Here is a 22,252-nt window from a genome sequence, read left to right on the forward strand (position 1 = left end):
GTCAATATAGTTTACTGAACCAGTAGCTTGTAAGATTTATTACTATTTAGCAACATGCCAACATATATGTACTTTTGCTTGCTGTTTTCCTGAATTGTTGACTACTGTTTTCTTCACTGCAATATATATGTCAGACTTGTTATCACATTTTCAATATTTTTTTCTGTAATGTTGCTTCCTGTTTCCTTCACTTACATTTTCTTTTTCATGTAGTTCACTCAATGGATACAGGAGAAAGCAGCATGAATGCTAAGGGCAAGGGAGGTAAAAATGCTGCAGGATCAAATCCAAGGGCAAAAGCATATGAATGAGAGTGGCGTTGGCTGGGATGATGACACAAAAGGCCTGGTCAGGCATTCTTGCAAACAAATACAGGCAACTCCCGGACAGTTGAATAGCCCAGGCAACTAGCCCAGGGTTCTATCCAAGCAAGCCCGTTCCTCGCCGCCTGCGGTGGGCCGGTGGCGGAGGCAACAAGCCAACGATCCGGAGAGTCCCGGCCCACCCACCGCGGCACCGTGAGTCCGAGACGGAAGAAGTCCACTTCACGTCCCTCAACTTTTGCAAAAGTCTGTTTTTCATCCCTGAACTTCAAAACCGGATAAAATACATCCTTCAATTTTTGAAACCATGCATATTATGTCCCTGACATGGTTATGAGCGGTTTTGAAGGCAGTTTTGTCTTTTTCATTTTTATTTATTCTGGCTAAATATTTGTAAAATTATAGTAAATCACATAAAATTCATAAAATAGTAATTCTAACTTTGTTGAACTTCAGATAAGTAGATCTACATAGTGAACATATAATATAGTATGCTTTAGTACAAATTTTTTATTGTAGCTTTAGATCTGTGTTTTTCTATAATTAATTAGAATAATGCATAGCTATAGTTTGTATGGTGCAATTGTGGTGAATTTTTTATGTTAGACTAATTATTATATATTTAAACTATGGTAAAAATTTCATACTCATTAGATCATGTATAACTTAGTTATAGATTTATTATAATTTAACAAGCATAAACCTAAATAAATCTATAACTAACTAATACGTGATTCAATGAGTATAAAATTTTTACTATAACTCAAACATAGAATAATTAGCTCACCATATAAATTTCATCACGATTAGACCATAGAAAATGTAGCTATAATTAATCTAATTAATTAGAGAAAAACATAGATCTAAAGATACATCAAAAAAATTTGTACTAGAACATACTATATTATATATTCAATGTGTAGATCTACTGATCTAAAGTCCAACAAAAATTGAGTTTTCTATTTTATGATTTTTATGTGATTTACTGTGATTTTTCAAAAAATTCAGCCAAAATAAATAAAAAGAAAAAGGTAAAACCGCTTTCAAAACCAGGTCAAGGATGTAATGTGCATGGTTTTAAAAGTTGAGGGATGTATTTTGTCCGGTTTTAGAGTTCAGGGATGAAAATTAGACTTTCGCGAAAGTTGAGGGACTTTACTTTTTCCGTCCGAGACCGGACAGGGTTTTGTTCCGTGGGCTACACCGACCCGAATTCTTGCGGATTGCGTAAGGAAAGCCCACTAAGAAAAAGGAAAGGAAAAAAAAGGGGAAACCGAGCCAATCCCGTTTTCTTGAGATGGGCGCCCCACCTTTGGCCCCTAGGCACGGGACGGTAGGCAGGCGGGCGAGGCGAGAAGTGGCAACTGGTACAACTAGTACCTTCGGGGAGGCGAGGAAGGACACGAGGCCGGTGCGCGCGCGCCGGTGAGATCCCCCTCCCCAGCACCGAGACGACGGCGAACTGAAACCCTCACAAAAATCTCACCTCCTGACCTCCTCCCAGATCCCTCTCGCCGAAACCCGGCGCCCGCCGCAGATCTGAGGGTCATCGGCAGCCATGATCTCCTCAAGCAAGCTCAAGTCCGTCGACTTCTACAGGTGCGCGCGCTCCCGATCCGTCCTCCCTAGATCTCGTGCGCACCTCCATTCCTCTATGGTTTTTCCCGGGATACGCTGGAGCGGTACGAGTCTCTGGGGATTGGATGAGTAGGAGAACGGAGAGTGGTTTCGTCAGGTTGGGCTTGGCGGATTTCGTTCCGGTGAGTCCTGGATGGCAGCGGCGTGTGCTTTTGCGGCGAATGCGCAGTTTGGCGTTGGCGGGGGTACTCTGCGTCAGCGATGGTTTCCTTTGTCTGTTTCTAGCTCGGACGCTCGGTAGAGCCGAGAGAGACGCACGATGAATCGGTGGATGTTGTGCTCAAAATATTGGTGTGTGAGTGTGACCTCTGTAACTGCATCCTGAGTGCTAGTGCGCTCATGACCCATAGTCGCATTTCATTTTGTAGCGCTGCTTCTGTTTGGACAACGTGTTACGCTCTGGTGGGATATGCCATTCTAAATTCTCAAATAGAAGCTAGCTGGACAGTTTTCGATTAGAATAGGAGAGCCAAATGTTCCCATGGCATTGCTTTGTGTCTGCTTGCAGAAACTGGTCCTTGGTCTGCAACAGGAGAGGATTGTTCTGTTTGTAGAAGAGAAGTGTCAGTATTTAACCAGTGAGATGTATGTTTTCCAAGGGTAATGCCTGTAATGTGATAAGTTCTCTTCATACCATTCTGATTCTGTTAAAGCAAATGAGTGCTTTTTATTCAGAAGACTAAATACATGATGAACTATTGTGTATACGGTTCTGAACCATTATCATCACGATTTGAATGTTGAGTACCTCACACTGTTTAGTTCTTCGATGTGTCAGACATGCTATTCAATCAGAAACTTATAGCTAGCCATGTCCATATTGTCTTTGGGATACCCATAATTGGAGGTAGCATGAGCCACTTCCCTCTTGGGCAGTCATAAAAATTTGTTTGCGCTAGCTGTTCCTTGATTTGGGAGTCTGAGAAATAACACATTGGAGATTAATTTGATTCAGAAGGGTTGACTTTTACTGGTGAGGATAGATTAATTTGATTCAGAATGACTAATTTTTTTATTATCCTATCTTGACTTTCATTTATAAGTGATGGGTTTATATAGTTTCTTTTTATCTTTCTAGTAATGAATGTTTCATTATTTTTCCATCTTGCAGGAAAATCCCTAGGGATTTGACTGAGGCATCACTATCTGGCGCTGGATTATCCATAGTAGCAGCACTAGCCATGGTGTTTTTGTTTGGAATGGTCTGTTCTTTGTTCCCCCCTCAGTTTCTTCTGTAATCAGTTGCAGTTGTTGCTGCCACTTTTTTTTTCTCTGTTAATGTTTTTTAGCACCATAATAAGTAAAAGTCAGTATGATATGATTGCTTTCATGTTCCAATTGGTGGTTTTAAACAAGTGTATGGAAAGGAATTGGAAAAATGATTGAACTTCACTTCTTCTGTTTATGTAGAATTGTAGATATAAGTGCATTATCATTTGGTTTTCTAAGCATAGCTAACTTCAGTAACCATTTTCCATTCCTCACATCTGTTCTTTTAATTGATTCAGTCTTGTTATCTGTTTCACGTTCTATTGACTATTGAGGTTAGAACGTCAACTAGATGGGCTAGATTCTGAAGATATTATGACTGGGTGAGCTTCAAGCTAATGTGGTCAAAATGTGGTTTAGTTTTGTCAATCGTGGTGTACAAAACATTGAAAGTGAAGGTTCAGTTACATTCTGTACCCAAAATATTCCACTTACTGTGGCATACTAAACATTTAAAGTAGTAGTTCAGTTACATTCTGTCTCCTAAATATTAGCTGCTCTGCGTCCAATACATTGCGGGTTGCCATTTTTTAAATATTGCAATGCGCTTTACTTGCCAGCAGTTTGAAGTTGACGTGATTTCTCATTCAAGATCTGCGGGCTTTATCCTTTTCAAAGGCGAACTTCAAGTTTTGAACTAAGACAATGATGATTTGATACTGCAGGAGTTGAGCAATTACTTAGCAGTCAATACTACCACATCTGTGATTGTTGATAGGAGTTCAGATGGGGAGTTTTTACGGATAGATTTCAATATAAGGTGAGCCCTATAGCATTCCTCAAGTGTTGTTCAGTTTGGCGTTAAGGCCTTGTTTAGTTCCCAAAAAATTTCAAGATTCCCCGTCACATCGAATCTTGTGGCACATGCATGAAGTATTAAATGTAGGCAAAAATAAATACTAATTACACAGTTTATCTGTAATTCACGAGATGAATCTTTTGAGTCTAGTTAGTCTATGATTGGACAATGTTTGTCACAAACAAACGAAAGTGCTACAGTAGCAAAAACCAAAATTTTCTCTCAACTGAACAAGGCCTAAATAGCAATATGATATGTGCCCATATGGTTGGATATATTGCACTGCTACCTGTTAAACTTCCATCTGGGTTTACAATTTATGGTAATTGGTGGTTTCCTAACTTACGTCTGCTCTGTTGATACTAATCATTTGATGCCATTGATTATAAGTAAGCTAATGCAAATGCCTGCTTAAGACAAATAAGTTCATGATTCTGCGTAGCACACAACACTAAAGAAAACCATGTAACCTTGCCGAATAACTTCTAGGTTTAAGTGACGAGTCTAATCCCTTGTCTTGGATACCATACTGCCTGAGATAGCGCGATGTATTAGAGAATCTAACACCCAGGGAAACTGCGAATACTAGGGAGGACACTTCTTTTTTTCGTCTGTACTTTGTGGCATTGTATGATTTAATTAGTCTTGCTGGTCATTTGAGCTCTGGAATGGTCTTTTTTTATTCTATTGTTACCAGTTTTTTATTTGTTCCTTTCTCCTTGGTTCATGTGGCTCTTTGTTGGTTTCATCTCTAGCATACACCAATTACTTGGGATGAAAGGCTTGGTGTCGGGTAGGGATTTGGGATGATTTCAGCAACTCTGGACTGCGAAACTTAATTATTGTTCTCTCAAATATTTACTGACCGCCTTTTTGTTTTGCAGCTTTCCTGCACTTTCATGTGAATTTGTATCAGTTGATGTTAGTGATGTGCTGGGAACAGTAAGATATATCTTTGCTCATATGTTGTGTTTTGGTTATAACTTCAAGAATATGGCAAAATTCTTAGTTGTTATCCCTCTGAACACCGCATTATATTTTTTTGGTTTAATCTTAATTATCTATTAAATCCATATGCAGAACAGATTGAACATAAGGAAAACTGTTCGAAAGTATTCAATTGATCGGAATTTTGTACCAACTGGATCAGAATTCCACCCCGGGCCTATCCCCACTGTCAATAAGCATGGAGATGATGTTGAAGAGGATCATGTGGATGGTGCATTTTCATTGTCATCTCGCAATTTTGATAGCTTTTCACACCAGTAAGCATTCAGTTATCTACAAACCTACAGTCCTCCTTGATCAAGCATCTTAGTTATTTTGTATTTTAAAATCATCAATAACCAGTGTTTCTATTATTCTATTCATCACCACCTTTCTGGTCCACATTCATGTCACAGTTTACATTCATTGTATCTCAATAGCCCCCATTCTTTTGGGTATTCTATATGGCAAAGCATCCTGTTAAGATATTTGCCATCGAATGTCTTGTGCAGTATTTAACCCCTCTTGTATTTTTTTGGGAACTTATTATAGCACTATATTGCAACATGAATGCCAAAATACCATCAAAAGTTGTGACATTGCCAAAATAGAATCAGCTGTGTCTATAACATTTCAATGGTATTTTAGCAATCAAGTTGAACTTTTCCATTTCTTGATATTTGCTTCAGTGTTCAGAAGGTGGCACCTAGCTCCGCCTAGGCATAGGCAGAGCAGCACTGCCTCACCTAGCACCCTGGTGTTTTTGCCACCAAAAAGAAAATTAAATAAAGTCGCTTAGGTACACCTAGGCACTAGCACCTGACCACCTGCCTAGCACCTAGCACATTTTGAATTATTGGTTTTGTTGATACTTATCCTTTTTTTCTTGAATATTGTTGATACTCATCCTTATTTTGTTCCTGTTTAGATATCCTGTTTTGGTTGTCAACTTCTATGCTCCCTGGTGTTACTGGAGCAATCGACTGGTCAGTATTTATTTCCTAGTGTTCCTTTTCATTTCTTTGTGTTCATGACTTTCTGAGGCGACAAGTACTGTATGGTACTGTGCAAGTCATCTGGACATAATGTACAGCGCAGAACAACAGTCAACAGATGCACCATAATGCAGTGAAAGCCATTGTTGTAATATTGTTAATTTGATTTGGATGCTTGACCTTTTATGTTTTTATTCCAGCTGAAATATATCTGTGGTTCTGTTCTGTTGAAGTAAATGTTATATTTTCTATTTCAAATGTTTGTTAGCACTTTTTTTTTCTTTTCAGAAACCTTCCTGGGAGAAGACAGCAAAAATAATTAGGGAGAGGTAAATACTATTATTCTGTATATGCCCCTAATAAGATTTCGCGATCAATATCTTGCACTGCTAATCAATAAAGTTGTTTCTGATCATGTGCAGATATGACCCTGAAATGGATGGTAGAATCCTTCTAGGCAAAGTTGATTGCACTGAGGAAGTTGACTTGTGTAGGAGGTCTGTACCTATTGATACTTTTTACATTCAGACCATCATGATTTAATGGTGCATGATGCAATATGGAATCAAATCATTGTTGGTTATTTATAAATTTGTCAACTAGTTACAAAGTCTGAATAAGAGGGTATTATAATGTGAGTCTAAAAAAGTGACATCATGATGCCATTGTGTTTCATAAAATTACAATGTTACATTCACTTCCATCTTGATTTTGTAGTACTTTTCCTTCTGGAACTAGTTGCATTGAGAACTATTTCTTCTGGTACTAAGCTCCAATCAAAGATCTGTTAAGATTAATATGGAATTGAAGAAAGTTTCCTTTTTGTTGATTTCTGGCCTTGTTGTTGGCCATTATGGCTTCAGCTTTGAACCCTGTTAGTTTGTATAGTTCCTGTAAACTATCTTTCATTGTAAATAAAAGCAGTTATTTCTGTGTTCCATATTGTTGGATAAAAAGTGGGAACAGGCCAGGGGCCTGGTGCCAATGATTTCAGGTCGACTGGTCGAAGCTGGTCGCTCTAGGACCGACCAGGCGATTAATCGAGATTAATCGCCCTGGTCGACCCTGGTCGTCCAGCTATTTCAGGGCATATATGCCTATATATATACCTCTATATATACTATATAATATACACAATCAAGCTAGCATCAAGACTACATTAGTGTTTAGATAGTGAATTACTTGTGGGAGTTGGTTTCTTCTCTTTTCTGCACTGTCCAGAGGTCCATATTGCTGTCCCAAACCCCCCCTGCAGCCCCTCTATTCTATCTAAACCCTAACAGGCCAAAAACTTAAAGCCTATTAGTCCAGTCCCAGTTGGAAAAGGCCCAAAAAAACAGAAGCCTGGTCGTCCATCTTACCTGGTCGTTCGATTAATCGCGATTAATCGACGATTAATCGGACGACCAGCTTTCTGGTCGAACTAATCGAGTCGGACCTCCTAATCGAATCCTAGGAGCGACCTGGACGATTAATCGCGATTAATCGGACGACCTGAAATCATTGCTGGTGCTGTTTAACCTCACCACCAAACGTTTTCCACCTAGGGGCTTTGTTTCCCATCTTCATTAGTGATTGTCTGTCTTCATAAACAGACAGAAGGGGTGCCAGGCCGCCAGCATTATATATGTTATCATCTCTATAAGAAATGCTCTCTTGGGCAGCATCTGATGATTTGCTGTTTCTTAGCTGGTGCCATATATGCTCATTTCAAACTTCACATATTGATAACTTATTATTGACCACAAGAGAAATCTGGAGAATGTTTCTTTTCTTTTCGCTGGAATATACTTTTCATTACTTCAATTTATCAAATGCAGACACCACATACAAGGATACCCATCCATTCGCGTTTTCCGTAAAGGGTCTGATATAAAGTAAGCACAGTTCTTCTTGCATTCTATTTAGATACTTTCTGGTTCTTTTCTGTAACATCTGGGATTTGTTTACGTAGCCAACAAGTGTATGCTACTTGGGCTGCAAACATTTGTTTGTTCTATATTTGTGTTTGATATTTTCCCTAGTTCTATAGAAGGAACTCCTAATTTTTTTTGCACAGGGAAAATCAGGGTCACCATGACCATGAATCATACTATGGGGAACGTGATACTGAGAGTTTAGTCGCGGTATGTTATGCATCATCTGGTTTCAGATTCATTGTACTGACTTAACATTCTTTATAATAATTATGGTACTACTCCCTCTGTTCCAAATTATAAGATGTTTTGGCTTTTTGAGATTTATAGCTTTTGCTATGCACTTGGATATACACTACGTCTAGATGCATAGTAAAGACAATGTATCTAGAAAAGCCAAAATGTCTTATAATTTGGAATGAGGGAGTATATCCTAAACATCATGCACGGGGAAATGAAATAGCCTTTAAGATGCTATGTTATCTATCGGTAGCTCTGAACGAATTCGTGATGTAATGTTTTGAACCTCAGGCAATGGAAACATACGTAGCAAACATTCCAAAAGAGGCTCATGTGCTTGCTTTGGAAGACAAATCCAATAAGACTGCTGATCCTGCAAAGCGCCCTGCTCCAATGACCAGTGGGTGCAGAATAGAAGGTTTTGTGCGGGTCAAAAGGGTAAACGAGCTACACATGAAATTACATGGATATAATTTTGTGCTAATGGTTGATAATGTGAAGACGGGTGTGCTTCTGTCCTTTAGTAATAACTTGTCCTATTTACCAGGTTCCAGGGAGTGTTATTGTCGCAGCTCGATCTGGATCTCACTCATTTGATCCATCCCAGATAAATGTTTCACACTATGTGACACAGTTCTCATTTGGCAAGAGACTTTCGCATAGGATGCTTGATGAATTCACAAGACTTACTCCCTATCTTAGTGGATACAATGATAGATTAGCTGGCCAGTCTTATATTGTTAAGCATGGCGAGGTTAACGCCAATGTTACTGTAAGCCCCTAACTTTTAGCATCAGTTTCTTTTGAGTGCTGATACTTCTGGTTTCTTATGGAATTACATAGATTTTGTTTCTTTTGTGCTATTCCTAGATTGAGCACTACCTTCAAGTTGTGAAGACTGAGATTGTAACACAGAGGTCGTCAAAGGAACTAAAAGTGCTCGAGGAATATGAATACACAGCACACAGCAGCTTGGTGCACAGCTTCTATGTTCCTGTTGTGAAATTCCATGTTGAGCCTTCTCCCATGCAGGTTTGCATGCTCATCTTTTTAAGTTATTCATATATTTTGTTTACATTAACAAGTGAATGATTCATCTAAAATGATTCACATTTAAAGGTCTTGGTAACTGAAGTTCCGAGATCCTTCTCCCATTTCATCACAAATGTCTGCGCTATCATTGGTGGAGTCTTCACGGTGCGAACACATCCTTACATATATCTTGATATCGATGCATTCAAATAAAAACTCTACTGAAAACTGACATGCAAATTCTAGGTTGCTGGAATACTGGATTCCATCTTTCACAACACACTCAGGATGGTGAAGAAGGTTGAGCTGGGAAAGAACATTTAAATTTTGACGCCGCTGCAAGGATGCACTAAGTAGCCATTGTTTTGTTATACCTGGGTAGTGATTCATGAAAATCGGTAATATGATATGAAAGATGGTGTGTGGCATTGACAGTTCGAATTCGGGGTCATGAACTCATCATATAACTAGGGATCTCACTGTGTTGCTAAAAACACTTGCAATAAGACAGTGGATCGCTGTGTGCCCCTGTGCTAATCGACGTAGATAATATATTCAGTATTCAGTATACTCTGGTTGTTATGTCTCCGGTTGTCAGCACATTCGTATCTCTCGCTCCAACTCAGCTCTAGCCAGAAGTGCCCAACTTTTCTCCAACTGCGTACTCCCTCTGTCCCATTATAATTGTCCTTGTAAGATTCAAAATATGTCCCCAAATGAATGTCGTTTTAGTCTACTAGGTGTGAGTCTCAGCTATCGAAGTACAGAACCAGTCCATCCATCATGTTGTTGTCTCCACAATTTGTTCTTGTAAGGATGGCCTTGTTTAGTTTCCAAAATAGTTTGCAAAATTTTTTTACATTCTCCATCATATAAAATCTTAGAGCACATGTATGTAGCACTAAATACAGATAAAAAAAATAACTAATTACACAGTTTATCTGTACTTTGTGAGACAGATTTTTTGAGCCTAATTAGTGACAATATTTGTCAAATATAAATGAAAGTGGTACTATTCTTATTTTGCAAACAAAATTTAGAAGTAAACAAGGCCAAAATGGAATGTGGCAAGCCAAAGCGTGTTGGCTGTAGTAGTTTCTAATGCAAAAGCAATGCTTTTCATCTCAGTCTGTCAGCATGTCTTCTCAATGTATATGGGTGTTCCCGTATTTTACCTCTCTGGGTTTTGAATTCGAACCTGCAACGACTATAATTATGGGACAAAGAGAGTGCTTTTTTCCTCTCTGTGACCAGCTACTTACAACAAACCCCCCTCCCCTTGTAACGGAGTACTCTTTTCATCTCAAATTATAAGTCATGTCAAGAATCTTGGAGAGCTAAAACATTTTAAGTTTAACTAAATATATATATAATAACATAATAATATTTGTGATACTAAGTATTATTAGGTTCTTTATTAGTTATATTTTCATAGTAATATATATTTAATGTTATAAATCTTTCTATTTTTTTTATAATGTTGGTTAAACTTGAAATGCTTTCAACTCTTTAAGATTCTTAGAATAACTTATGATTTAATTTAATTTGAGATGGAGCTAGCGCAGGATCATCTGGGCGTGCCAAGCTTAGCTTTGCATTCAGAATTTTGGAGAGTTGAAAGATGCTGATTGTTGCCAAGCTTAGCTTTGCATTCAGGGAGCAGCAGGAGGCACGTAAAAAGGTTTGCGGCGTTTTCTGAATGTGTTATTCTCCGTGCGTTTGGTGCTCAATCTCATTGTGCGTTTGTGATATGAAGGATGTTTGTTGGTATACACCTGGAAAATGTGGTTTGGTTCCAGCAAACAACGATTGAGCGAAATTCTCTAAAACGTCTAGTGGTGTCCTTCCTTTTTTTTGTTCTAGTGGTGTCCTTGCTGGCCTTGTATTTTGTTGAACCTTGCTTGGGTTTTTTTTGCCCCATAGTTTTATTTTTTTAAAAAAAAAGCAACATTTGTACGCTAAAAGAGGATGAATTATATATATAAAAATGGAAAAGGTATAACAAGACAAATGATCATTTTATGTTCGTGACAGAGAGGAAAAAGATTATTTTCTGATCAGAATGATTCCAGGATCAATGAATGTGACTAGCAGCTTCTAGATCGACCCTTGTTAATATCAACGTAAATAACGTCATGCACGAAGATGACAACTAGAATCCGACAACAAAGAAATTCTGTTTTGTTCACTAATGCAAGTTTTTCCATGAACTTGTCTGTCTTTGTTTTTGCATGAAACTTATCAGTGTTATTACTCCGAGATTGCCACACGCATTAGTAGTTATGTGAGCTGCAAAGACTCAAGTTTTTGAGAATTTAGCAATAGCATATGGATGATTAGCGAAGGTGACTATATGTCTATATGGTATGTCCCCATCCACACCATGTATTAAAACCCCAAGTTAGAAATATGTTTCACCAAAGCTATTGTTTTTTCAGCAGCAGAAAATGTGCCCGCTGATAGGAAAGCAGCTGTGTGGAAACTTCCTTAGACCTTAACCCATATGCGTTAGAGTAGATTAGAATGAAGCTGTACTTCTATTCATCCATTGTTAAAATAAATCCAATAATTGTAGATTACCTATATTTTTTTTGTGAATTTACCTGTATTAATATATTTTATTTCACTGTCCCTTAAAAACACGGTCGTTGATAATTTCACAGCAGAGTATACATTTTGATGTTCACTTATCTGTTCAGAGATGAGCAGAGCCACTGGATATATATAGCTCGTTACTACCGGCCTATATGGACCGTGGAGGTGCACTCCGACGTGGCGTTGGGAGGCAACAATTGCACGGTGACATCGCACGCCACCTCCGAGCTCGCCCTGATCTTGATTGTGCCCAGCACCACGGCCTTGCCGGCGACCTCCGTCGCCGTCTGGAACGGCAACTTCCCTGTCGGAAACTCCACCCAAAAGTAGGGGATGGTCGCCACCTTGCCGGTGTCCACTTCAACGGCGGCGGCGATCGTCTGCGTCTCGCGCGGTCCGATCTCCCCCGCGGGCACCACCGACAGGCCCACGTCCTCCCCGTGGTACCGCACCACCGTCGCCACGTCGCCGTACCGGAACGCGGCGTAGTTGGGGTTGTTCACGGTGACGTCCACGTGCACGGTGAGGTTGAGGTCCTGGGCGCCGCCGCCGTTGTTCTTGGGAAAGATCTCCGCCCCCACCGCCGTCGCCACCACCTTGGGCGACCGCGGCCGGAACAGGGTGAAGTAGAGCGTCACGAAGATGACGGCGAGGAGGACGAGCACGGCCACCAGCACGCCGCAGCAGATCAGGGCGGGCCTCCTCTTCTTCCCCTCGGCGATGGCCATCGCCTCGCCGGGAAGCGGAGAGGAGAGGACGACCGATCTGCTTCTTATTTGTGTTCTTGGGTTTGGAGGTGCATACAGGTGGAGGAGAGAGCGGCCATATGTAACATGGGAGTGGCATAGGAATTTCAGCTATTTTTGTTTCTTTAGGGCCCGGCCCCGGTATGCGTCTCACTGGTGTTCTTTTGATTGTTAATGTTAATAAATATGTCAGCTGTCCGGTGATCAGGTCGCCTCCCAGCTCAGGACGTTTATAAAATAATACCACGGAGATTGGAGACTAGTGCTAAGATGTTTGTTTTGATATGGTTACACATAAACATATACTGAGGTATCTGTGACATTCTTTATCTAGACATCAGTCAAACTGAATATTGTTTTCACAATGTATATTACGAGTCTAATTTAAGTTCATGCATGCAACTATTGGAACTATGCAATATTTATGAGTAATAGCAAGAACCTTCTAATAACACATGTACTCTAGAAGGAAGTAAGCCTAATACAACTTGGTTGGGACGGAGGCGTGCTCATACATCCAAACCATTCAAAACTAGAGTCTTCTCCTATTGAATTTAGATTCCGATTTTCATCTTCTTAATAAAATATCGCTATAAGCTGAAAAATATACTCCCTTTATTCCAAATTATAAGGTATTCCAACTTTATTAACTCAAAGAGTCAAAACATCTTAAGTTTAATTAAAATTATAGAGTGATACAACGATTTATGAAATCAAATAGATATATTATAAAAAATATAATTAATGAAGAGTCTAATGATATTTATTAGGTATTATAGTTATTATTATTTTATTAACAAATTTAATAAAACTTAAGATGTTTTCACTCTTAAGTTATAATTTAAAATGGATGGAGTAATTAGGTGGGGGCGTACTCCCCGGAGGGACCTTCTTGAATTGGGATACCTATTTTCGTCTTAATAAAAACCGCTAGTACCTTTAAGTTGGAAACAAATTAGGTGGAGAATTACGGTGGTCCGCTAGAGCTGTACATCTAGCGTGAGCTATTTCGGACGCGTCGCTAGTATTTTGTCCTGCTCTCTTTTTTGTTTTTTCGATTGCGTCGAGGTTCGGTAGCTTTCAATCTAGAAGAACGAGATCACTGTAGGCGCCCCCTGTTTGTTCTTTGTTTCCTTTTTTTTTTTGAGAAATCTTTGTTTCTTTTTGCTTTTTTTTAGACAATGTTTCTTTTTGCTGTGTATTTTGTTTCCTCAACCAAGAACGGGCCAGCACAAGCATCGCATCGTAAACATCTAACCTTGGGGCCCGGCGTTGTTTCTGGCCTTGCTTAGCCCATGCAACACAACAGCCTCGGCCCGGCCCATTCCTACTCCCCCTTTTTCCGACGGCAACCATAACAGCTGAACGGAACCGCCTCAAATTCCGTACACGTACAGTGAGTAGCGCAAGAGGTGCTCCGTTTTTTTTATTACAGAAAAACAAAATTCAACCACAGTCACAAAAGCCCCGTTCTACATGGCCGTAAACCATGGCCATCGAGGCATCGACACACACAAACAAGTCCTCCGATGTCCGATCCTAGTCATGCTCCTGCGCACGCCCTGCCGCCTCAGCTGGGAACCCCGCGCCATAGCCGTAGCCGTAGCCGTAGCCGTTCCCGTTGCCGGACCGCGACGCCGACGCGGCGGCGGCGCCGGTGCGGACGGTGGACACGCACCGGGAGCTGCTCTCGCCGTGGAACACGTACATGCGGACGAAGCACACGGTCTCGACGGTGACGGGCACCTCGAAGGCCCTGAGCACGAGCGCCTTGCCCACCACCCTCGCCACGGCCACGAACGGCAGCACCCCGGCCACGGCGTCGGACGCGAAGTGCGGGTTCTCGGCCACCTTCACGCCGTCCACCACCGTGGCCGGCTCGATCCGCGCCGTGGCCTTGCCCCCGACCTCGCCCGCCGGCACCAGCGTCTCCCCGACGGGCGCGCCGTGGTACGTCACCGCGCTCAGCGTCGGGCCGTACCGGTACGGCGAGTGGCTCGGGTTGCTCACCACCACGTGCACGCCCACCGACACCTTGAGCGTCGGGTGCGGGAGCAGGCTGAACTCGTCGACGCTGATGTCCACGGGCGTCGCCACCACGCGCGGCGGACGCGGACGGTACACCAGGTAGAAGGCCAGCGCCAGCGCGCCCAGGATGACGAGCACGCCCAGCGCCACGCAGCACGCCATGCAGTGCGCCTTCCGCCTCGCCAGCTTGCTCGCCTTGTCTTTGCTCATCTTCGCCGGATCGGATCGGAATCACCCTGCTGCCGGGGGGGATGCTTTACTCAGTAGACAGCAATGGCGGCGATGTGATTGATGGACGAACACTGATGATGAGCAGAGAGTTATATTTATTTGCTCGACCGGCGTCTTGTTGCATTGGCAAGTGCTTTGCTTGTTCATCGGTTTTTTGATTTGGTGGTTTGGAATTCCGTGTGCATTATATGTTTTGATAACTGATTGCAGGTGAAGAAGACACTTTATCGTCCAATCTGCATCTGCTGAGGCTAAATTATGCACAAACCGTTATGCACGGTACGCAACGATCCGTTGCCTTTGGGATGTGTGCCTAAAACTCATTGAAATTAGAGGGTTTTGGTTGCCTTGGGATGTCCCTTTTGATTCTCTTTTCTTGACCAAATGGATGTCTCTTTATTTTGATTGTTGATGTAATCCCAGTAGGTAGAGGTAGGTCTATAGAGTAATCGTACTTGGTAGGTTCTACCCCAGGCCAGTTTAAGTAAAACCTTTTGCTAAACATGTCCTAACGGGTGGATTGCATCATTGCATCCCATCTTATATTCTTTTTATATAATCAGCATTAAGCGGTTTCACCATTATTAATAAAACACAAAATGAAGCAAACCCACCTAGGTCATTAATTGTTATGAACACATATTTTAAGGACCTTAAATTTGCATCTAAATTACTCATCTCCATCGTTATTTAAAAAACTAAAAATAAGCTAAATATTAGCCTACTGAAGCTGAATCTAAGTTATATACCTACTCCTTACAATGAGATTATAGATTATTTCAAAATTTTAATCCCTTTTCAACTTTTATCTTAATGACAAAGCAACTTATTTTTTTATTATTTTTGACCTTTTTTAATTGCGTCAATGCTCCTTACGTGGCAAAATCACTTTGCCTCATGACATGCGTTGGCACGATAAGATCTGCCATGTTCATTCAACGGTGATTTTTACATGAAAAATTTTGTCATGTCACTTCCGTTCTGTTTTCTCGCGCTAACAGGAATGGTGCAGTAAGACTGCATTTCCTAAAAAACAACAAATGCACCGGCAGAACTGCTTTTGGCTTCTAATACAAATATATATTTTTTCTTTTCAGAAACCAATGTCGAAATAGACGCATGTCAGTGCTCATTTACCTATTGTTTAGGCTTTTGGCATCTGAATGAACATGTTTTTGGACTTGATGGCTTCTTTAATACTAAGCTTAAAAGATTTATCTCGTAAATTACAGGCAAACTGTACAATTAGTTATTTTTTTCATCTATATTTAATGCTTCATACATGTGTCTAAAAATTCGATGTAATAAGGATTTTTTTTTGACTAAACTTGAGGAGCCAGAGCCCTTGCAGAAATTTATTTAAAAGTAAGTACAAACAAGCAGGGGAGGAGTCACAGGGGGGTTAGAAAGGGGTACTGAACAAAGTCAAGAGACAAAGAAACAAAGAAAAAAAAGAAAGCTATTGCAAGATGTGATAAGGAATCTTAAAAAATTTTAGAAAATAAACAAGGCCTGAACATAAGCCAAAACCTGGAAAAACAAATAAACAGGGGATTTCGTTCCATTCTTTATATGTGGTTGAACATAGTACAGGATAAGATGGCCATTGACGTGACTTGCTCGGCTGTGCTTGCAAGAACAATTGAACATTATTTCCGGTCAGAATAGTCTGATCATGTCCATTGCTTGCCCAACAAAAAGGATCGCCGCAGTCTTGGTTAGCCGAAGATCAACAGCAGATGATGAGCACTCATACGGCATAATCTGTCATGATCGAGGCATCGAGTACGATATGTTGAAAGGAATCATGGTTCAAAAATGTCGATGGCTCGATGCTTTATGTGGTCATGAGCACTAATCGACTGGAGATTTAGTTGGGCCATGTTTGTGCTTAGACTTCCATCTCTCGTACTTGGGCACAACTTGTTGGGCTTAGTCAGTCCAATTCCAGCCGTACCAGAGGTAGAGAAGAGAATAGAAGAAAAAGGAAAAAAATATTCTCGACTCAGTTTTGCATCCAACAAGTGAACAATGTTTTTTCTACCAATAATGTTTTTCTCACACAACAAATTATCGAATAGTATTTTTAGTCATGACTTATCAGCCAAGCGAACAAGAACGATGCTTACCTAATAATTGATTAAAGACTCACAAAACCAAGTACACTTTGGAGACGAACTCAATGTCATACTAAGGCCTTAGTTTACCCCGAAATCCAAAAAGTTTTCAAGATTCTCTGTCACATCAAATCTTGCGGCACATGCATGAAACATTAAATATAGACGAAAACAAAAATTAATTACACAGTTTGACTGTAAATCGGGAGACAAATCTTTTGACTCTAGTTAGTCTATGATTGGATAATATTTACCACAAACAAACGAAAGTGCTACAGTAGCGAAATCTAAATTTTTTTCACATCTAAACAAGGCCTAGTTCCGAAAAGTGAAAAGTTTTCGGTACTGTAGCACTTTCGTTTGTTTGTGACAAATATTATTCAATCATAGACTAACTAGGATCAAAAGATTCGTCTCGTGATTTACAGCTAAACTGTCTAATTAGTTTTTGTTTTCGTCTATATTTAATGTTTCATGCATGTGCCACAAGATTCGATGTGACGGGAAATCTTGAAAACTTTTTGGTTTTCAGGGTGAACTAAACAAGACCTAAGTACTAAATCTATTAGAAAACATGCTCCCATTCCTAATGAAGATCTTCACTATTGCTGTCTCCAGCAAACAACACGCCCTTTCATTATGGATTATTTGTTGTGCTCCTTCTGATGGACCAGTAACACGTCCAGTTACCTATAAGTAGGAATATAATTTATTGTTATCCTACCGATTCTGTGGGTTTGTGTAGCATCATGTATTTATAATCATGGTATTGTAATTGAGATCCACGTAGAGTGATTTGTGTATCACGCAAATTTTACCTAAACTTTTTGCAAAATTAAATAGGGACATTGGTCTTGTCCAGTTCCAAATTTTTTTGCAAAATGGACATAGTAGCACTTTCGTTTGTATTTGACAAATATTATACAATAATAGAATAATTAGATTCAAAAGATTCATCTCGCAAATTACATATAAACTATACAATTAGTTATTTTTTTATCTATATTTAATGCTCTATACATGTGCCGCAAGATTTGATGTGAAGGGAATCTGAAAAGTTTTACAAAATTTTTTGTCAAGTGAACACCAAAACCAAATGATTTTGGTGTTAGAATTTTGGTGGGAGTTACTTCCACCCAAAACCCAATTTTTTTCAAGATTTCCCGTCACATCGAATCTTTAGACGCATGCATGAAGTATTAAATATAGATGAAAATAAAAACTAATTGCACAGTTTGGTCGAAATTTACGAGACGAATCTTTTGAGCCTAGTTAATCTATGATTGGACAATAATTATCACAAACAAACGAAAGTGCTACAGTGTCACGAAATTTTTTCATTCACGAACTAAACATAGCCTCAAGGTTTTGGGTTTTTGACTTTTTTGCAAAATACTTCATGAAGTAAACAAGGCCTTAGGTTGTTTTAGTGGAACTTGTCCACTTAGGTTTAAGATAAGTGATCAAATTTGATGTTGAAAAGTTAAACATGTTATAATTTGGGATAGATATAGTATTAATATTAAGTACGTTTGACTTCACGGAGTGAGAGCGGAGTGCTTCACCATGTGAGCTCATACCGCACGATCCACGACTCCGCCTCCGTCGTCGCTCGTTCCCCAGGCCGCGCGCGCAGGTGGTGGCGGCCGTTGTTCCTCTAACGCCGTTGCAGGCACCAGATCGGCGCAGAGTTAGGGTTCACCGGAGCGGCGCGGCGCTCCCGACCTCTCGTCATCAGATCGGCGCGTCACTGGACCGGCTGCCGTCCTCGCCCGGGGCACAGCACACGCGAAGCCCGGGTAAGCCGCAACAGTCGGCGATGTCGCCGCCGCCGTCGCCCCTCGTGGTGCTCCCGCTCCTCCTCCTCCTCGCCGCTGTATCCCACTTTGCGGCCAATGTGGCAGGTGCCGGCGCCCCTCCCCCGGTGCCGACGCCGTGGCCGGAGCAGTTCCATGCCGTAGTTTTCACAAACCTCACCGAGAGCGGCGGCCGGCTGCAGCTGATCGACCTCTACTACGACTGGCCCAGGGGCCGCAACCTCAACCTCATCCGGGACCAGCTCTCCGGCGACCCGCTCTACGACGTTGAGTGGACCAACGGCACCTCCTACTTCTTCGACTCCGGGTCCTGCCGCACCGTGCGTGTCCCCGTGGGGCTCCTGCCGCCCGACTGGCTCGCCGCCGGCGCCGTCTACCTCGGCCGCGAGCACGTCGACGGCTTCGACTGCCACCTCTGGACCAAGGTCGACTTCATATGGTACTACGAGGAAGTCGCCACCGGCCGCCCCGTCCGATGGAATTTCTTCAATGGTAGTAGCTGCATTCCCCATCTGTACTTTATTTCGCCTCTTGGTAGAGCGCCACAAATTTTTGGTGGTCTAGGGATGCAGTCTAAATTTATATGAACTTTTTCCAGTTTTCTCTCTTTGATGCAGCACTATAGCGGCGATTCTACAGTTTCGTTGTGCAGGGATGCAGTCTGAATTACACTGAATAGTTATCCTGATACTTGTAACTCTGCTTGTCTTTTTGCAGTACTAAATTTCTGCTTTTCTCCGGTATAACATGCGATTTTCTTGTGCACAGATGCAGTCTAGATTCTCCAATTTCTTTGTTTCGTAATTGGGGATTGCTATCACTGTGTTTATCTTACTGTAGTCTCTGTTTTTTTCCCTGAAACGCAAATATCTTATTTTCAGTATGTTTCTTCACTTCTGCAGTACTTAGTGTTGATGCAGCAGTGTGAATGATGATCTGTGTGTTCTTGTTCCCCAGGGATGCAGCAGCATGTGATGAGTTTTGAGGTGGGAGGAGTGCTGGAAGACTCCAAGTGGCAGGCACCCGCTTACTGCTTCAATGGCGGCAATGCCGACACCGCCAATGTGGCTGCGGATGGAGTTGATAGTGATGCTGGTAGATCCAGTAGAGTTGATGTTGATGTGATGAACAGCCTGATCAGGTTCGCCGGGGCTCCAGCTGTAGCTGCATCATTTGACCAGTGAGATTTTTTTTTTTGATGATTGGCTGATGAGAGACTTTGCCAACGGTGGTCCACGTCCTGTTGATTATGTTATGTTCTGTTAATCGCATTGTGCTTTGTATAACCCTGGCTGATTTGTGGTAACAGTCACTCTACATTTCCTGGACCTGGAAATTTGACAAGTCGTAGCTGCTAGGAGTACTATTTTCTTGGGGAATGCAAGGTTCATAATCGATACTGATTCCCTGAATTTGATTGTCATCCGGCAGTCGTTGAACCGGAGTGGCACAAATAGAATTGCGTTTTTGAGGTCTTTGTAAGCAGCGAGATATAGCTAGATGGAATTTAGACAGATTAGCAAGAATTTGAGGAAGAACTCAGAGGAATCTCGTTAGAACGAGTAGTGCTTAGGAGTTAAGGATTACAATTTAGTTCTTCCATAATTCCTCTCCCCTCTCTCTGAGTCATACATATACTACTTCATCCTGTTTCGTCCAACTAGTAGTGCAGGTGACCTATTCCCACTCTGGGCCTTGAACATGTGGGTTGGGCCGTCGCTGGCGCACACTCCTTCTCGGCCCATCAGCATTGTCTTCAGGAGGTGTCGTAGTTGTGTTGCTGACATCTCCCCCTCCATCAGAACCAGCTTGCCCCCAAGCTGGTGCCTGTGGAAATCGCTGCCGAAGTTGCTCCATGTCCTCCCATGTGGACAGAGTAGGTGGTCTTTGCCACGCGCTTTTGAAGAATGCGAAGAGGCACCTGCACATGGTCAATAGAATCTGGTAATGGTTCAACCGAATGACTCACAGGAACTGCTCCTTTAAGTTGGGAGACATGAAAGATGGGATGGACTGAAGAAGTTGCTGGTAATTGGAGCTTGTAAGCCACTGTCCCTATCTTCTCTGTAATCAGGTAAGGGCCAAAGAATCGAAAACAGAGCTTCTGATTGGAGCGAGCAGCCACCGAAGTCTGCACATATGGCTGTAATTTGACATAAACCCATGAACCCACAGAAAACAAGCGTTCTGTGCGGTTCTTGTCAGCGTGATGTTTCATCCTGTTCTTAGCACGGGCGAGGTGTTGCTGTATGAGGGACTGCATCACAGAGCGCTGTTGGAACCAGTCATCCAGAGTTGGTGATGGACAAGCAGAAGCAGCATGGATACCTAACTGCCTTGGATGTTGTCCGTAAAGGACGAAGAAGGGTGACTGATTCAGAGCAGAATGCCATGTTGTGTTGTACCAGAACTCGGCTAGATGCAGCCAATTGAACCACTTGGCAGGCGCTGCATGGGTAAAACATCTTAAAAATGTCTCCATACACTGATTAACGCGCTCAGTTTGACCGTCAGATTGCGGATGATATGCTGAACTCATGCGCAGTTCAACTCCGGCCAAGCGAAACAATTCTCTCCATAATTGACTGGTGAATATCTTGTCACGGTCAGACACTATTGCAGTAGGTAGTCCATGAAGCTTATAAATATGTGTCATGAATATCTTGGCCACAGACAGAGCAGTAAAAGGATGTTTCATGGCAATAAAGTGACTGTATTTGGAGAACAAATCCACCACCACCAGGATACAATCATAGCCATGAGAATTTGGCAGGCCTTCAACAAAATCCATGGATATTACCTGCCAAGACGATGTCGGTGTGGCTAATGGTTGAAGCAATCCGGGATATTTGACATGTTCGGCTTTAGCTTGTTGACAAGTCGGACAACTGCGCACATACTCATCCACATGTTTCCTTAAGCCTGGCCAAGCAAAGAACTCTTGTATTCGTTTAGTTGTTGCAGGAATACCAGAATGTCCCCCCAATGGTGAACTATGAAAAGCCTGGATGATTTGTTGTTGAATTGTGGAATTGTTGCCCACCCAAATTTTATTTTTGAATCTGATGAGGCCATCTGACAAGGAAAATGAATCAGCAGTTGTCTGGGATGTAGCCAGCTTTGACAGAAGACGTTGAGCCTGAGTATCAGTGGCATAGCCCCTTGTAATATCATTGCACCACTGCGGTGTCGCCACAGAAATTGCACAACAAACACCTCCATTATGCACTCGACGAGAAAGAGCATCAGCAGCTGTATTGTCGGTGCCTTTCTTGTAGATTATCCGATATCAAAGTCCCAGCAATTTGGTGAAAACCTTCTGTTGCCAAACCGTATTAAGCCTCTGATCATTCAGGTGAGTTAAGGACCTCTGATCCAAGTAAATGATGAATTCTGCCAGCTGCAAATACGAACGCCACTGCTCGACTGCTATGAGTATGGCCAAATATTCCTTCTCATAAATGGACAGACCTTGTGTCTTAGGTCCCAAAGGCCGACTGACATATGCCAAGGGATGTC

At 41.7% G+C, this 22,252-nt stretch overlaps 4 protein-coding genes across 5 annotated transcripts; 2 read left to right on the plus strand and 2 right to left on the minus strand.

Annotated features, from left to right (window-relative positions):
* LOC110432870 (protein disulfide isomerase-like 5-4) lies at window positions 1,612-9,781 on the plus strand. 2 transcript variants are annotated; one of them, XM_021453898.1, is made up of 16 exons: window positions 1,612-1,748; window positions 1,828-1,922; window positions 3,073-3,163; window positions 3,896-3,990; window positions 4,914-4,971; window positions 5,110-5,294; window positions 5,945-6,002; window positions 6,300-6,340; window positions 6,434-6,508; window positions 7,832-7,888; window positions 8,071-8,137; window positions 8,459-8,605; window positions 8,715-8,939; window positions 9,038-9,199; window positions 9,287-9,364; window positions 9,446-9,781. In XM_021453898.1, the coding sequence occupies exons 2-16, from the start codon at window positions 1,882-1,884 to the stop codon at window positions 9,521-9,523; spliced, it is 1,458 nt and encodes a 485-aa protein (XP_021309573.1). In that variant the 5' UTR covers window positions 1,612-1,748; window positions 1,828-1,881; the 3' UTR covers window positions 9,524-9,781. The 2 variants fall into 2 exon arrangements, with proteins under 2 accessions (XP_021309573.1, XP_021309572.1); XM_021453897.1 differs by having other exon boundaries at window positions 1,646-1,922.
* On the minus strand, window positions 11,785-12,586 carry LOC8080142. Its single transcript, XM_002462896.2, has one exon. The coding sequence runs from the start codon at window positions 12,520-12,522 to the stop codon at window positions 11,935-11,937; it is 588 nt and encodes a 195-aa protein (XP_002462941.1). The 5' UTR covers window positions 12,523-12,586; the 3' UTR covers window positions 11,785-11,934.
* LOC8084056 lies at window positions 13,944-14,953 on the minus strand. Its single transcript, XM_002462897.2, has one exon. The coding sequence runs from the start codon at window positions 14,776-14,778 to the stop codon at window positions 14,080-14,082; it is 699 nt and encodes a 232-aa protein (XP_002462942.1). The 5' UTR covers window positions 14,779-14,953; the 3' UTR covers window positions 13,944-14,079.
* LOC8084057 (uncharacterized protein At4g14100) lies at window positions 18,453-20,132 on the plus strand. Its single transcript, XM_002460751.2, has 2 exons — window positions 18,453-19,225; window positions 19,691-20,132. The coding sequence occupies exons 1-2, from the start codon at window positions 18,736-18,738 to the stop codon at window positions 19,915-19,917; spliced, it is 717 nt and encodes a 238-aa protein (XP_002460796.1). The 5' UTR covers window positions 18,453-18,735; the 3' UTR covers window positions 19,918-20,132.

Source organism: Sorghum bicolor, chromosome 2 (genome assembly GCF_000003195.3).
Source record: "Sorghum bicolor cultivar BTx623 chromosome 2, Sorghum_bicolor_NCBIv3, whole genome shotgun sequence".
NCBI lineage: Eukaryota > Viridiplantae > Streptophyta > Magnoliopsida > Poales > Poaceae > Sorghum > Sorghum bicolor.

Excerpts from the sequence above, each read along its gene's own strand:
- LOC8084056 (XM_002462897.2), bottom strand. The coding sequence starts at position 14,778 with ATGAGCAAAGACAAGGCGAGCAAGCTGGCGAGGCGGAAGGCGCACTGC.
- LOC8080142 (XM_002462896.2), bottom strand. The coding sequence starts at position 12,522 with ATGGCCATCGCCGAGGGGAAGAAGAGGAGGCCCGCCCTGATCTGCTGC.
- LOC110432870 (XM_021453898.1), top strand. The coding sequence starts at position 1,882 with ATGATCTCCTCAAGCAAGCTCAAGTCCGTCGACTTCTACAG. Across the intron at positions 4,972-5,109 it reads TTAGTGATGTGCTGGGAACA|AACAGATTGAACATAAGGAA; the intron begins GTAAGATATATC and ends ATCCATATGCAG. Across the intron at positions 8,138-8,458 it reads ATACTGAGAGTTTAGTCGCG|GCAATGGAAACATACGTAGC; the intron begins GTATGTTATGCA and ends TTTGAACCTCAG.
- LOC8084057 (XM_002460751.2), top strand. The coding sequence starts at position 18,736 with ATGTCGCCGCCGCCGTCGCCCCTCGTGGTGCTCCCGCTCCTCCTCCTC. Across the intron at positions 19,226-19,690 it reads CCGATGGAATTTCTTCAATG|GGATGCAGCAGCATGTGATG; the intron begins GTAGTAGCTGCA and ends CTTGTTCCCCAG.